The 16,796-nt window shown below is 41.0% G+C and overlaps 2 protein-coding genes across 2 annotated transcripts; one reads left to right on the top strand and one right to left on the bottom strand.

The window, feature by feature from the left end:
- The first annotated feature begins 2,961 nt into the window (after positions 1–2,961).
- LOC105565312 (stress response protein nst1-like) lies at positions 2,962–4,008 on the top strand. Its single transcript, XM_012018397.1, has one exon. The coding sequence runs from the start codon at positions 2,962–2,964 to the stop codon at positions 4,006–4,008; it is 1,047 nt and encodes a 348-aa protein (XP_011873787.1).
- A 2,261-nt stretch (positions 4,009–6,269) lies between these two features.
- LOC105565272 (homeobox protein engrailed-2-B) lies at positions 6,270–11,796 on the bottom strand. Its single transcript, XM_012018319.1, has 4 exons — positions 10,994–11,796; positions 10,363–10,521; positions 7,391–7,494; positions 6,270–6,900 (listed from the first exon to the last, which is right to left on the bottom strand). The coding sequence occupies exons 1-4, from the start codon at positions 11,397–11,399 to the stop codon at positions 6,604–6,606; spliced, it is 966 nt and encodes a 321-aa protein (XP_011873709.1). The 5' UTR covers positions 11,400–11,796; the 3' UTR covers positions 6,270–6,603.
- Positions 11,797–16,796: the final 5,000 nt, after the last annotated feature.

Below are 16,796 nucleotides of genomic sequence, written 5' to 3'. Positions count from 1 at the left end.
AATCATACACATATTTGTATTTTTACAGTTTAACACATATTGTTAACGATGCAACACAACTCTGCTGTGGCGAATCGTATCAGTGAGTGATAAATTACTTTTTATTTTAAATTGACGTTGCATATACAATTACTTCTTTGCATGTATACAAATTCTTAAAAATATACAATGCCCAACTATAAACTGCGCGCGCAAAGCGCGCGTTTTGTCATTTCTATAAGTAAACTATAAAAGTGAGATGACGAAACAATATACATATTTCTAAACATAATTGTAGCAATATTTTAACATAATATTGCTACAACATTACTAAAGTAATATTGTAACAAAAGGTGACTCTTTTTAAACCTTAGATAAGCCATTTTTTATCATACTTTATCGAAAATACAATGAGTTAATGGCGTCATTATAATCAATCAACCAGCAATTAGAGTCTCACCTATAACATACAAGCGGTAAAAAAAATCATCTTTTACTGGTGCAGAAAATCACACTTATGACGTAATGTTTAATGTGCTTTAAAATGAAATATGATAAAAAGTGTAATTAACAAATTGGCTCGTTCCTTCAATATGACCGGCATTCATATAGTCAGATCTTACATTCATGACCGTCTTTTTATCTAAAGATGGAACATTTTATTGGCTGCGGAGCATCTAATGATGATCTTAAGACGGTTTTGAAAATAAGATCTGACTATGAATACCGGCCTATACGTTGGAAGTCTCTCTTCTCGCGGCAAAGTTCTTAGCAATGAGCAAAGTCATTGACAGTTTTAGCAGAACTAAAAATTACAAATGTATCATACATTTCAATGTGACGATGGAGACCGCCCCAGTTTCATTTTTTATCAGTGACAAGCGAAAACCTGATTCGTGGAATCAAATTATAGTTATCTGTTAGTAGCATTCCGTTTCCGTTTATATTTTATTCAAAAGTGCAATATATATTAATCTTAATGAATATAACCTTTTCTAATTTCGGCTCCAGAAATTAGATCAATTTCGAGAGCTAATAAAGTCGAGTCAAAAGAGAGCCCGATATAAAATTGCATATTTATCCGCGTGATATTCTTTCTCTCCCCGAAGGCCCGACGACTGGAGGAAATAATTTATCAGATGCAAATTGCGAGCAGTAATTTATATACCGAAGCCACTTATTTAATTTATTATTGAAATCCTTGACGAATGGAACCGAAAAAAATCCGCCTGAATGAAAATGCGTCCGACAGTGAATTCGGATGAATCCGCGAGCGCAGATCGATCCGCGTACGTCGCCCGGCGCGCCGATCATTCATCACGACGTCCCGAGGAACAAATATCTGCCTCGAAAAATGCACAAACGGAATACGAGACGCATTTATCGCGAAACGCTGCGTATTCCTCAACGTATGGAGCTGGTAGTAAGCAACGCATATTCAACTCTTTGAATCGACCTGAAAAATAACTCCATTTCCTCGGCGCGCTTCCACCGCGCGTTTCCGTTTTCAATTCTCCGTGCCGCGGGTATCGTTTCTCTCCTCGTTGTTAAAAGCCCGAAATACATCCGAGTTTAATGCATAAAAACCGATACAAGCGATAAACGCGTCGGGACATATGGAAACAAAACGGATCAATTTAATTAGACGATTAAGGAACTGTCGGTATAATTGTCACTTCCTTTCGCGTTAACATAATAAAATACCTGTTTCGTGTATACAGTTGACAGATTTATGCTACATTTAAGAGACTTCTCATGTCAAATTTTTTACAAACTTTTGTGTTAACAGGATGTGGCTGGATGGTTAAGTAGTGACAGCAATACTAATTTTAACATAAAATAAATGCAAACCTCAAAATAATGTGAAAGAAATTTGTCGTAAAGTCAATATAGCTTTAGTGGCAAAACTAAAAAGAAAGTATTTTCACATTTTTTCTGATTAAATAATTTCAATATTACAGAATAAAATCAACACTTTTTCTGTAAATTTAAACAAACAAATCTTGTTACTAATAATACGGAACATATATATTGTGTAAAATTAAAAGTAGGTAAACATTGTGTCATTTTTACATTTGTTTTAATAATTTAACATACGAGTTCAATTGACACAATAGCAATACATTAAAATTAACACGAATGTGTTCAAATATTTAACACAAAAACTTTTATCGGCACAGTTTTTAACAAGAAAACACAAATTTTGTATTATGTACGGAGAGAATCTTTTCTTAAAATTTGTCCTGAAAATCATGTAATTGTGGGACATGGCATTTCGAAGAATTTTATGAATTTTACTAATAAAATGTATGATAAAATTTCAAAAACATGGCAGTTTGAACAATTTATGCGAATGTTTTGAAATTTTACCACACATTCTATCAGTAAAATGTATACTAATTATAAGTACAGTTACTAGTAAAATTTAAAAAACATGACATTTTAAACAACTTTATGAGTTTTTGAAATTTTACCATACATTTTACTAATATAATTATACTTACAAGTAAACCCTACCTAAGTGGGGACACACCGATTTTTAAGAGTGTTGAATATGTTGTTTTTCAGCTCAAAATAAGGGACACTTTTTTTTTATACGTCCCCATACGCACTTTTAGGTGGTGAAATACCCCTTTGAAGAAATTTTGATTTTCTCTTTCGGGACGAATATTGATGAAAGTGTAAGAGCCAGAAAAAATTTTTTTTAAATAAACGTTGAATGGTTTTAATAATATTGTAATAGTATAAATTAATTAACATACATTTTACTAGTATTATAATTATACTTAGTATACAGTTTACTGGTAGAGAGTACGGTAAAATTTAAAAAACTCGTACAGTTGTTCAACACGTCATGTTGTCCCACGATTATACGATTTTCGGGATACATTTTTTAAGAGAAAATTCTTTCTCCATGTACATAATTATTATTTCGTAAGCATTATCGAATCAGGAGGTAATCCTTGGGCTGAATTCGCAGCGATGCCGTTAGACGAGCAGGTCGCGCGCGATGTAAGCGATGTAGAGAAAAGTCAGCGAGATGTAACGGCAAGTCCTGAGAAAACGGAGCAGAAACACAAAGGCATTGATACGCGCGACATCAATTCGCCGCGCAGACACCGGTCGAAATCCTGTCTGGAGCTGCGTCTGTTCTGCCTGAGATTGTGCCGCGCGAAGAAAAGATGTTCCGAGCGCGTTCTGAGGAAGCCGACGAGACGAGTTCTCGAGCGAATAAAGGCGCGAAGTAAGGAGTGCGGGAAGCGCGACGATACGGCAGTCGCCGGTGTGTCAACCGCGCCGCATCGAGAATCGATAAGCCATCGGGATGCCCCGAAGAAATCTAGGAGAGGTCGTAAACAAGACGAGGCGGCAGAGGTCGCCGATAAGGACACCAGGGCGGAGAGAAAGGAACGGAGGAAGAGGGAGAGAGAGGCGAGGAAGAGGAAGGCGCTGCCGGAGGAGGAGGAGGAGGAGGAGGCGCCGCCGGTGAGGAGAGACAGGCGCGAACGCGAGGAGCTCGTCTCGCGGGCCGCGGACGTGCGTCCGGTGGCGCGCGACGACGACCTCGTCGCCGAGGACCTGGTCCCGGTGCGGCCGCCATCGATCGCGGACCTGGCGAAGAGCTGCTGCTACTTGTGCGCCCGGAACGCGCTTGCAATCGCGGCCGCCTCCAGGCCGGAGCAGTCCGACAAGTGGGTCCAAGTTTCGGCCCATAAATTTCACGCGGAGACGCCCGCAACGCTCGATAAGAGCTGCAGCCCGATTCTGCTGCTGGTGCGCACCGTGCAGTCGTCCGTCAAAGTGAGGACGCGGGAGACCGGTACCCTCTGCCCCGGCATAGCGAGCGCGGTGCCGCGCGCGAAGAAGCGCAAGAAGTTCGCCGTGTTCCGGGGGCTGACGCGGACCAAGTGTCCGGCGGGACCGCGTGCCGTCTGCGAGACCGGCAAGTCCACCGCCGCCAGGCGCGACGATAACGCGGAAAAACGCGAGCCGAGACACGAGAGGTGCTGCAGGGAGAGGAGCGCCTGACTCGCGCCGTGAATTCTGCCGAAGCTTATTGCTCGAATTAATTAAAGGCCGAATCTTAGTATAACTAGTATGCCCACTCTCTGTCGGCTCTTTGATCTTTTCGGTTTCGATCACGTGGTATTCCGCCGTGTTTTTTGGTATAAAATCTTGTCACACTGATTTTACCACATATACAACATCCGTCTCATTGACTCCACCAAAATAATGGCGGATGCGCAGAAAGGATCGACGCAAAACAAAACAAATGACAGAGTAGGCATACTAGTTATTCTATGGCCGAATCAGACTAGCAATTGCCAACTCGGATTGGACTGGGATTGGCGATTGACGATTGTCCTCTGGCCAATGAGAGTCGATTAAGTCGCTGGCTGCTTTGCTCTTATTGGCCAGAAGACAATCACCAATCGCCAATCCCAATCCAATCCGCGTCGACAATTGCTAGTCTGATTTGGCCTTAACGTTTGATCGCTCGCTGGAGAGAATGATTACATGCATCGTGAAACATTGAATTTTCCATTATATCGCCTCGCCTTGACGGCTCGAGCGTTCGCTCGCGACTTTACGTCGAAGCTCGTAATTGCTCCCGCATTTTCTCCATCGGACTTTGCTCCTTTGCGCTCGTGCGAGATTTCAACGAGAGAAACGTGTCGCGCGTTACTCCGTCAAAGAGAGGAGGAAGGTCTCTCGCGATAGAATATAATTTAGTTGACGCAGAAGCAAAAGTACTTATTCGTAGACGCTCCATTCCCGATACTATTTCACGCTTTTTCCCTCCGTTCCTCCGCACGCTTGATAATTCAGTATACGCCTCTTTCATTTTTAAGCCACATTGCCGCGGCTCTTCCGTAAAGTTTACATAGAGATGCGCGACCCTAACTCGAGCGTATATTTGAATTGCACGTTGCATACGAATCGCTTCGATAGCACATGTAACGCCGCCGCTCGGCCCGTATCTCCTCGTCGATAAATTACACCCTGCCGCGTAAGCTTTGTTCCATTTACGCGCGTGTAAGCGGAAGACGTTAAATTATGTACAATAGTCGGAATCGGAGTCTTACGTACACATAATTATTTCATCGAGGCACAAAATCCCCTTATCCCCCCCCCCTGCATCCCACCGCGATTCTCCGCCACGCAATTTGATGGACGATAAGAAGTTTCCCTCCCCCATCTCGCTCTTTATTAAAAATGGCGAGTCCTGCTCTCCCCCTCCCCCTCCCGGCGCACCTTAAGCCGTTCAATTAAACCGCTTCTTTGTGCCTCATTTCATAAGTTCCTCGGGGGACGAGCACGGCTTTTCTTGACGGCCTCCGCGCTCGGTGGAGAGGAGGGAGAGACGCGAGACGTAGGGCGCGCCGCCTGTATAAACGTCATCTCCATATCGTTTCCATATTATTTTCATGTGTTCCCTACACACAGTGTGCCCCGTACGGCCGTTTCTGTCGCTTCTGCGTCACTTGCACATGACTGCCGCTCGGATGGAATCTCTTGCCTCGCCGGAAACGTGCAAAGTCGCGAGTAAATTTAGAACTCTCGTCCATCTTTCGTGCATTCTTTCCCGTATGCATTACATAAATCCGTAATATATTATATAAAGGCCGCTCCAAGTGACACGTCGAAAGACCGAATCAGACTAGCAATTGTTGACTCAGATTGATTTAGAATCGACGATTGTCCTTTGGCCAATAAGAGCGAAGCAACCAGCGATTTATTCGCTCTCATTGGCTCGAAAACAATAATCAATTGCCAATCCCAATCCATTCCGAGTCGGCAATTGCTAGTCTGATTCGGCCTTAATGTGTGGAGTTACTGCCCTTAAAGCCGAATCAGACTAGCAATTGTCGACGCGGATTGGATTGGGATTAGCGACTGGCGATTGTCTTCTAGCCGATGAGAGCGAAGCAGCCAGCGATTTAATCGACTCTCATTGGCTAGAGGACAATCGTCAATCGCCAATCCCAATCCAATCCCAGTCGGCAATTGCTAGTCTGATTGGGCCTTTACATTCTCTACGTGAATATCGGACTGCAATCTCGATCGATTACCTACTGGAAAGAAACGTTACGAGTAAATTCAGTCTATTTTTTATACGATCCCCCCTGTAAGTATTCCATAAATCTATAATCGTCGCATCTTATGTATATACATGTAACGGAAATAATTGGAACACAACTAATAATATGAAAAAATTGTCCATGCAACTGTGTTTACTTCGCTGCCGCTGGAAACGCAGAAAGTCGTGAATGAACTCAAAGTACATCTATTAAGCACGAAACCTTTGTAATTGTGTATAATCAAATTTTATATACAGTAAAGTCTCAATAATATCGAGAGATCCCGAGGACGCATCGTGAGTGAAAGAAGTCGCTTTGCGATTTGCGCACTTTTACGAGATAGGTACTTATAATTATATATATCAACGGTATCTAAATTTATATAGAATAAGAACACCCGTACGAGATAATGTAAAAAAGAGCAGGAAAAAGGAAAGAGGGGAAGCAACACCAAGGACTCTGCAGTGGCCAACGGAAGGTCTTATTGCACTTCGCGGTCGCCCGGCCGACGATCGACCAAGTAGTTCGAGTCCGCACTGCGTCAGACCGTATCAGAAGACGATACGGCGGCCCGGGTCGGCAAACTAGAATTCCCGTCGTCCGACAAAGGGGCACCGAACATCAAAGGCGCCGCGTAGTACGGGAGAAGAGGATACTGGGTGGTCGGAAAGTACGTCGGTGGGAACAGTCCCTGCCGCTGCGCGATCTTCAACCTGGACGTGAGTTGCTTCTTCCACTTGGTGCGGCGATTCTGGAACCACGTCTTGATCTGCACCTCGGTGAGATTCAGGCATTTCGACAGCTCCATCCGCTTGCTCACGCTGAGATACTTGTCGATCTGCGTGCAGTTAAAAAGTTTGTGTTTAACTTAACAGATGTCACACGTTCCAAACAGTCCATGCAAATCTTTGTCTTAATTTAACATACATAATATGGATAAATGATGATACTAATAACGTCAATATTTTAACACAAAGTTAATGCAAACCTTAAAGTAATTTGAAATCAATAATCAAGGGTCGATTATTTTTCTATCTATCAAAGTTTCAGCTTTATTCTTTTTAAAACATATTCCACTCTTTTATAAGTATGACCAGTTAATTTTCGTAAGCTTATAAAATAAGAAGAAACGTGTTTAAATACTCACTATCTGCAAATTTTTTTTATCAATTTCTAGGAAATTGTTTCTCTTTTGGTCTTTTTAGTAAATTGATTCTAGTTATACCGACTCAAGATCGATTTTAAAAATCAATTTTTTCCAAAGGATCGCCCATCACTAGTAGAACATTGGTTTTGCGCGAGCAATAAGATAACCGCGGACCTCTTACCTTAAACTCCGCCTCGAGTCTCTCCAGTTGTTTCGCGCTGTAAGCTTGACGCGGTTTCCGATCGATGCCCGGTTTTCTCGACCTCCTGCCACTCGGTTTGGGCGCTGCAAAAAGTAATCAGTTCCTCACCTCATCGCGCCAACAGTTACAGAATGTCGCGCGATCGACAATGTCAACTACACATAGCCATTCGCTAATTACGTGACAGCCCCTCGAGACCTCTGACAGTTTCTGACACTGGCATTTTCGGAGATTTATTGTCGTGATAATGAAAATTTAATATTCTAATCGCGCGTCTTAATTGCACGGCTAACTTCGCCGGCTCGGGCTCAATTATCACCTTACGAACTCGAGGCACCACCCGTCGGAGTCCTGTCTAGGATCACCGAACACCTCCGAGACGCGTAGGACTGTTTGCGGAATGTGTGACATCCTACGGTCAACACCATCGTGGCGAAGCGGTAACGAGCTGTGCAAACAGTTTATGACGGAGAACGTTTGGATGCGATTATCATCGTGGTGCAAAGAAGTACTGCATATTTCCTTTCAACAGCAGATATGAGACATTATAACGTAATTAGACGCGCTAAAATAATAGGGTAATTGTTAATCACGTTGGCAAATATCCGCGAATATCGTGCTGGAAGACAAATGCGCGATGCAACATTTAGAGTAGTAACAACAGCTGTTTTTGATGCCATTATTGAACTAAGCAGATACACACGATTCTTCCCTATATAACATTTTATTATCAAACTTAATTACTTATACATTACGAAAATATTATTTAATCTTTTAAATTAATGTAAAAAAATCGAAGAAAATCTGTAGAAAAATTCGACTAATTATTTTCACTATTAGTTTACTTTTAAATAATGTTTCTGATTGAATTGCGCAACTTTATGATTCTTTACCTCCGTAAGACAATTTGTTCACTCTTGCAACTGGCACATATAAGAAAAAGTATATAATTAAGGTGATGTAGAAACGTTGCATTGTAAGGATATTATAAACTCCACACAACGCGTGGGCTTTTGTAACAATCGCTCGAATCCTGAAAAATAGCACAGACTCGCGTGACGCGATACTTCCAAGATAATGCATTCACATAGAAGTAGAAACTTTTTGCTCTTCCCTCGTGTTTAATCACCGGTTAGCCGGGCAGCCCTTACACGACAAGTCAACAAATATAGATGTCACGTATTTGTACAAGACCTTTGCGTCTTTACAGGACCCTTCCAGCGGGTTCTACGACTGCGGAGAACAGTTAGATTTTTATTACGTACAACAGTTTTTAACAGTCAGAATGTCACTTCTTACACTTCTTATGCTCCGCGCAAAAAAATTGTCTTGGATAATTTTAGGTAAATTACATTAATCCCCAATGAACAAATTCGGGCGCATTTCAAAAATATCCCAATGTTTTTTAACTGTGATTGAGTTACGTTTCGGAGTTTTTCTTGCAATTCAGAGAAAGGATCTAACTATCTTTTACGTATCTAGTACCGATTCATTTAATTCATAACGTTACGTTAACTATTACGCAAATCCCGAACTCTCGCAGCTGGTTTTAGAGATTTTAAATGTTTCAATACGCGTAATTCCTTACGCTCAACAGGAAACTTGCTATGTATACCGTGCAAATAATACTACGAGACCCGTTTTATTTCTTTAGCTGTATAACAGCGTAATATAAGTATCTGCCGATCTAACATTTTTCTAGTAACAGAAGTCAGGTGTGGCATGATACGATTTATTAAACATGATAAATGTATAATAGTTGAATTCAATTGGTCGTTTTATCACGTGGAACAGATCACAATATGCGAAATAAAAGTTCAATCATAAATATATTCAGAATCAGACGAGATGATCGCGTTCTTAGAAGTTGAAAGACTGTGGTGACCGGAAAGGAGAATACGCACGGTGACGAAGAAGAAGAACCGGCGGGCCCAAGATTTACGAGTGTACAGAGACATTTAACACCTTCGTGGAAGATAGTTAGACCAACGGTGCTGATAAATGGGCTCCTAACAGTATGGCGGATAGTAGCCGGAAAGGGAGAAACAACGCGATGGCGGATTTTAGTCTTATCCCAAAATCGCGAAATATCTGGGATTTCAACTTAGAGTGGTATAACCTGGGCGAATTCTTCTACAGTTTTATATATAGATTTAACAAATTTATGTGGCAAACCTACAAAAGAGTCGTGAATAAGTCAATACTGAAGAGAGCGACAGTAATTGTAAGAAATTTCAACAAAACGATTAACGAAATATTAAAATGTCGTGTAGCAATTTTACGTGGAGAAATACAATATCGCGATAGTTGATTAAATGCGCGATCTTTACGCGCCTAAGCGTTTAATATTTCGCCAGTAACATGCCGAAAATAGGGGGATGCAACAACTGGGCCACTGATGTGTGCCTCGCGTGTCGAAAAGCTGTTATCGCAGGCGCCTCGTATAATATCCAATATTCGTCGAGGCCGAGAAAGAGGATGCCCATCTTACACCTCTCCCGGCATTGTGCGCGAAAATAGAATTACGGTGGTAAGTTATTACGAGTGGATAATAATTAGAGTCTTTTGTCGTCACGATTCTCTGGCGGCGTTACTGCCTCAGACACGAAGAAAAAGATTTCTAGCACCGCGAGGCTTTCCCTCGGGCGTCCACGTATCTGTAGCATATTCATGGTACATTTCTGTAATTAACTGATAGCGGATTGAATAGTTTAAAAAATCAGACGATTCAAAGGGACGATTTTAACTTTCAGATTCGTTTTCCTGGCAAAAATACACGTTCCTGTAAAATTTAATTAAAAACAGATCTAAAGAATAGATTTCATTTTCCGGCATGTTGAACTTTTCTGGTAATAAAACTATACTGGATTTGGAGACTCTTTGAAAGAAGGAGGAGCAGATATGATCTACCTTCGTGGATACCAAATTAGATTCTAAAGGCTTGAACTTACCTTGTAAACCAAACAGCTGTCCAGGCTTTGTTTGGGCAAACCAGCTACTGTACAGTAACGAGGCTGATGCGAGTGACGTTGCAGAATATGCGGAGGAATCGGATAGCACACCTTCGGAGTACGGCAAGCCCGCATGAGTGTATAAACTCCCTTCTATATCTGTTGAATCGTGTTGCATAAAAATCGTATGCACTAAATTGTTTTTATTAAACGGTAAAATCGTTTCTTGTAAACATGTGACGTCTGCTTGCACATTAGATTGTTCTTTTAATTATCAATATTTTAAAACAACGTATAATATAATTTATATCTACGAAATTGTCCGTACGGTCATCCACGGACTCGCGGGAATCCTCTTTTGCGTTATATTTCGTTACATTTTTTCTATTGTAAAACTCCAGATAGAACTTTAGCATCGAGTATTCTCTGTTAATATTATAAATTATCTTACCTGATCCTACTTTGCTTTTTTAAATAAACAGAAAGTTTTGTTCTCTGGAAGGTCATCAGTGAATTTTCATTGAAAACAGTGAACAAGCGACTTTCACTGGTATACTTGTAACTGCAAATTAGTGACTATTCACTGTTTTCGATGATAATCCACTGGTTGACTTTTAGAGAGTATACTTACCAGTACGTGTGGCTGGTATCGCTGTGGGCTTGACGAAGTGTCCCTCTAGTCTGTCTTCCGCCTCGTCCTGATCGTCTTCCTTATCGCCGGAATTGTTTATTCTTGAGATTTCCCTTTTCTCATTTCTCCCAAGGATGCTGTCGATACTGAAAGCACTAGACGCCGCGATCGGGGACGAGTTTCTTCTCTCGGTCTGCTGTTTCTGAAACTCCCTGTAACCCTCGCAGCTGGAATCGGATGCATACTCGATAGACTCCCGATTGGTGCTCGGTGACATGCAGCCTCTCTCGATGTTGTGCGAGAAGGCCTCGTTCTCACTCGGAAGCGACCGTGTCCGACGAAGATCGTAAACGGCATCGTTCATTTTCTCGCGGTTTTGGTAGAGTTCCATCTTGTGAAAAATCATCGATCTCGACTGCAGTCGACAATTCTAATCTTACTCGGACAACGGCGCGTACGTTCCAACGATAATTTAAATTCGCACACTTAACATTTTTTTCTGATGACTGGAGCAACCAAGTAATCTTTTCACAGTTCTTTCTTCTTTAAGTCTCACAGTTATTAACATAAATTATTTCGGTAGGTTTATGGCTCGATTACAACTTGCCGTATCGTCATTTATACCACCGCGTGTCGAGCCCGAACGATTATATATTTTTTAATCGACGGAATATTCCATATACCGTAAAGAATATCTACGAATCAACTGTAAGCGGTTTAACGCGCGCTTCTTCTTTGATCGATCACACCTGATCCCGTACTAATCTCCCTTCGAACCGTCCGAAAGCAAGTACTTCCGAAAGTATGACAAGTGGCACGTGTCTGTGGTCCAGAGAAGGACCTCCCAGCATCCCCACCAGCTTCCAACGGGAAGGTCATCCCGTAAGGTTGGAAGAATATCTCGCACCTCGGAAAACCCCCCCACTCGCCCGCTATCTCTGATCGGAGTAGGGATCGCAGCGGTTTATAGCTGAGATTTCCTACTTTAGAACTAATAGCTTTCAAATTAATAGCTCACGCGTATTTCTCCGGGAATAACTACAAAATTCTACAAAAAATTAAATAAAACTACCAGAATCTAAGAAATCCACGTAAATTTGAAAGGTGTTATAAAAATCCACATAAAAATGCTAGAATTGGAACGCTTTTGTTAATTTTTGTAGTATTCTAAGCAGGTGTTTTAATTCTTTAAGATTTTGTTGTGTTTATAAAATTTTTTAAACTAGCAAAGCTTTGTACGAATTTTTACAAAATTGTACATTTTTATGAAATACTACTTGCAATAATTTCTTCATTTGAGAACATTGTAAGTTGTGGTACTATTTCGTAGATATTTTTACAAAAAAATTAATGTTTCAACGAAGATATAAAAATTTTTACAAATTTCTATTTCAAGTAAATTTTTTGTAGTTATTTATAGACATTTTTTCCGCTAGGGTTATTTGTGAAATTTTACCTATTTCTTTGTACAGCGAATTGTAACACGCACTGCTGTCTTTATCATCGAATTTATAAACAATCAACGAATCTGTGAAAAATTAAATAAACGGTAAAAGTGCGTTTCTAAGATTACAATTTTCATAGATTCTACGGGTTCGCATTAATCATTCGGTGACTCTATTCATCGATGGCCTTCATTAAAATTATACGCGTAACATCAAAAGAACTTATATGTTTTCAATTGCTTTTCCTGTTATATTTTAATATAATAATTAAATGTGTATTTTATATACAAGAAAATTATCACTTCGTCAATCACTAACTTATTTCGTACGTGTCTTTATTGCGTCTATCGAGATATCGCGTTTCTCATCGATACCATCGGTACAGCATAATTTTGTAAATTCATACGACGGATCTATATTTCTATTTTATCGAGGTATTCGCGCGTCTTATACGGTCCTTTCCAAAAAAAGTGCTTGAGCTCGACGATTCGGCTTGCGCACTAGCGAATTTTGCCACAGCGAAAAAGGGCTCATCTGGGATCAAAAGGTGGATCTGCGATTGGTCCCAAACGCGCAGGATGCTCGCGCAGCAACCGCCTTCTTTGACCCCTCTATCTCGGAACTTTATGCCAGTAAAACGATGGTCGCTTCTCTCTTTCCCGTTCGCGCTTTAGCAATGGATAAACGCCTCTGCCACGTGAAGAACATCATGAAAAAGTACCGCAAAACACTTCTTCACGCGTTTAGCGAACTACGCGCAGTGGCTCTCATCGCACGTCAGAAACGTCGCATTTCTTCGTTATATCCGGACGATTGTATCTCTTGCGTATGACTTTGCAATTTATCAGAAGAGCGACAAGCCAGTGATTGCAATACGCAGATTTTGCTAAAATCTGAATTGATATATGACAATAATATGTCTACGTGAAAGATTTGTAATTTAATCCACAGAAAAGAGTGAATTTTTCGACAACAATTGAGACACGAATGTGAGATATTTCCAAGGTAGAATCAAAAGTAGAAGTGAAAACGATACCTTCCGCATTGCGTTGTTTCCGTGATTCCAGCTTCCGTTGTTGATGATAGCCCTTATCGAAGCGTATCGTGCTATTTCTGTTTACGGGCACGGTGTGGCGGCCATTTTCGCGAATGGCGCGTCCATTAGTCTCCGGGCTACCCGTGCCAATCTCAATGTTCATCCTTGCGCGCCGTAAATCCACTCGGCTCCACGCTTCCGCGGCTAAAAGGACCAATGGCGATTGTGAGCCCTTTCTACCGCGCGGCTCCTCGTCATCGATCCTCTCCCCGATCCACGTCTGAGTTATTTCGTCTTTGTGGAAGAGCGTATATCATTCTTTTCATGTACATTAGACACCTCAACACGCGGTGTCGTGTTCTGAAAACACAGTCATTATTAATCCTTCAATATTCCCCGCTTACATTTGGATAACATAACTATTATACTTGAAAAAAAAAAGCTTTTCGACCCAACATAAGCGATAGTTTATATTAGCGCTGACTGAGAGTCGACTGTACCACTTGGAAAAGTCGCTTCCTGTTTTATAAACGGCGGGAAACTTAATTAAAGAAAAGCAAGGCGCATCTTTAAAATTCCTTGCCAAAAATGGCCACAACTTCCTAGAGGCCCTATGCTCTTACTAGAATTTACTATTATTTAAATAAACAAAATATGTCGATTCTTAGAGGAAAGTCCTCTATTATGAGATAGGCTCCTAATATGAGACACTGGGATTTCATCGTCCAATTTCACAAATCTTTTTTCGGTAACGATTACGCGCACGATCTAACAATGAATTTGCCACTAAACAGTTTTCACTCCAAGGGCAATACATTCATAGTGGAATCAACCCCGGTGATGCCTATTCAGCAGAAACTCCGTTAGCTCATATTAGGAGCCTACCTCATAATAGATTGTGATATATTTAGAGATAGACAATAGAGAGAAAAAAAAATTAAATGGTTGAATTTTTTTACGCATCTCTTGGACATTGTCATCGAATCGACGAGATTCCTATCTTGTTGCGTCTGGCGAGCTGGTTATTTCTACTCGCAATTAAACGCGGATTTACGTTCACTTGTCCCGCGTCGCACACGCCTTCTTGCACGCTGCTCATACACGGGGTTGAACATTTTACATGTACTTGCGACCGCGACAAATATTGAATCTTAAATACATGAGGTGAAATGCGCTTAAGGCGCGTCTTAGGTGCGAAGAGAGGAAGTAACGACATGGTCAACGCACACGTTAATTTACGACCGCGGACATTACTTCCTGGAAACTAGCGTGGACGCGTAAACGTGCCTCCCAAACCTTCCGTAATGGCTTGCGTGCTTGGCGGAAAATCATTTTTTTAAACGTTAAAATTAAGATTTAATTAAAACCCACGCGATTGCGCCCCCTGCAAGCTGGCACTTTATTCGAGATCACGATCTAATTAACGCGGACAGCTCCCGCCCGACACGCTCGATGCGTCAGCATACGCTCGGATAACGCACGATTATTTGCGATTTATTTGCCTTATGTGCCGTCCACGACGGCGTCCGACCGCAAATGTTTCGAATAAACGATCCATTTGCTCGCGGCGAAGTTTACTCTCACGTTTGATGCACGCTGCGCCACGTAATTGAAACGATCAATCAAACACCTGAGAAAAGGAGGGTGAGCTCACGCGTGCACAAACCGCACCGCGGGTCGCGTTCACGCAGAGGGAGAAGGTGCGAACACCTCGACTGCGAGCAATTAAGAAACCGTATCCTCCGTGTCCTCCCGAGTCGAAATTTTGGTACTGTTTTAACACTTTTAATGATAATTTACATCTACTTAGCTGATCTATATACCTGCATAGACCAGCAATAACCTACTTTGATGACATTATATTTTTTTACTCCCCCCTTGAATCTTTAATTCTAAAAATTTACTTCAGCTCCCACTTAAAAGGCCCTACTTTAATGCTAAATTGGCAAAAGTAGACATTTCCGACACTATCAGTTTTAAAGTAGGAGTAAATTTTGTACTTGCAGTTCGACCTCCTTCACTGTCTTAGGTCCTACTATATGTATACTAGAATTAAGGGTTCAACGTAGGACCAAAATTTCGACTCGGGCGGCGCTGAAAATATTTTGCGTAGCAAAATCGCATCGCGTAAATATATACTTTTTTAATATCCCAATCTACTGAACTCTACTTCCCTAACACACGGTCGATTATAATCGAGGAACGCGCCTACTATATTTTAGTAAACAATAAATAAGCGGGAGAGAGTTTAGTGATTTTTCGTTTATTTTTGCCTGATATACCGGCAGCTCCGCGACACCATTAATAATCGCGTGAGAAACGTTTATTTCAGTCGGCAGGAGGAGACGTGAGGATTCTTTCGAAACTGCGCGATTAATTTTCAGTAAGCTCGGCGTATAACTGGCCGCTTTTGGTGTGTGTACAGATATAGCCACTCTCGCGAGATATTAGACAGGTGAGCGCGTTCCCAGGGGAACAAAGGCCCCATTACCCTGTCTTACCACCTCGACCCGGGCGGACGTCCCGACAGACCCTCCGCTCTTGAAACATTCATAAGAGCGTTGTAAGTGGTTTTTAATAAACGTATTTAATCATGAGTGTCGGATTACGGATTAAATCGGTGGGCGCTGTCACCAATCGGGGGGATTAGTCATGAATCTAAACAGATGCAACCCGCCTTTCGCAGGTATGCGGGTGTCTTGTCATTTCCATTTGCATATATCGGCGGGTCATCACTTTATTTGACAGCTTCTCAGCTCTTCTAATGGCAATTCAAATTCGATAAAATTTTACTTGAATGATTTGGCTTTTCCGACTGCAAAATTTGGTAAATATTTTTTTCGCAAGTTGTATAATTTAAAGATAAAATGTTAATCTATTTATAACGTTATGTAGTGCATAACACTATGACAGATTTAAATGTATGCATTAGACCTTTTTCCGTTTATAATTTAGTTATTTATGTATAATTTGATTATATATTGTGTTATGTATATAATATACAGGGTGGGCCATTTTAATTTATACAGTCGATTTTTTAAAAAACTAAAAGAGATATGAAAAAATGTTTCAGACAAAAGTTGTATGGTTTCGAGGGGGACATAAGATGGTACCATAGGTTTGACCTTGAAGAGTAATTTGAAGGTCACATGAAGGTTACCTTCAATTTCTTAAATGGAACCTACTATTTCTCGTTACATATTCTTGTAGGTTATCTCGAGAGCTTTCCAAAACACTATAATAAAGTATTTTTTTGTTAAGAACTTTTTGAGTTATTAAGGTTTGAAAGTTTCAATATTTAGACGTAAATTACAAAATATTT

The sequence above is a fragment of the Vollenhovia emeryi genome, unplaced genomic scaffold (genome assembly GCF_000949405.1).
Source record: "Vollenhovia emeryi isolate VEMERY1.0 unplaced genomic scaffold, V.emery_V1.0 DF939154.1, whole genome shotgun sequence".
Lineage (NCBI taxonomy): Eukaryota > Metazoa > Arthropoda > Insecta > Hymenoptera > Formicidae > Vollenhovia > Vollenhovia emeryi.
The sequence above is the reverse complement of the archived record's forward strand: the minus strand, read 5'-3'. Positions and strand labels throughout refer to the sequence as shown.

Excerpts from the sequence above, each read along its gene's own strand:
- LOC105565312 (XM_012018397.1), top strand. The coding sequence starts at position 2,962 with ATGCCGTTAGACGAGCAGGTCGCGCGCGATGTAAGCGATGTAGAGAAA.
- LOC105565272 (XM_012018319.1), bottom strand. The coding sequence starts at position 11,399 with ATGATTTTTCACAAGATGGAACTCTACCAAAACCGCGAGAAAATGAAC. Across the intron at positions 10,522-10,993 it reads GATACCAGCCACACGTACTG|ATATAGAAGGGAGTTTATAC; the intron begins GTAAGTATACTC and ends ACGATTCAACAG. Across the intron at positions 6,901-7,390 it reads GACTCGAGGCGGAGTTTAAG|ATCGACAAGTATCTCAGCGT; the intron begins GTAAGAGGTCCG and ends AACTGCACGCAG.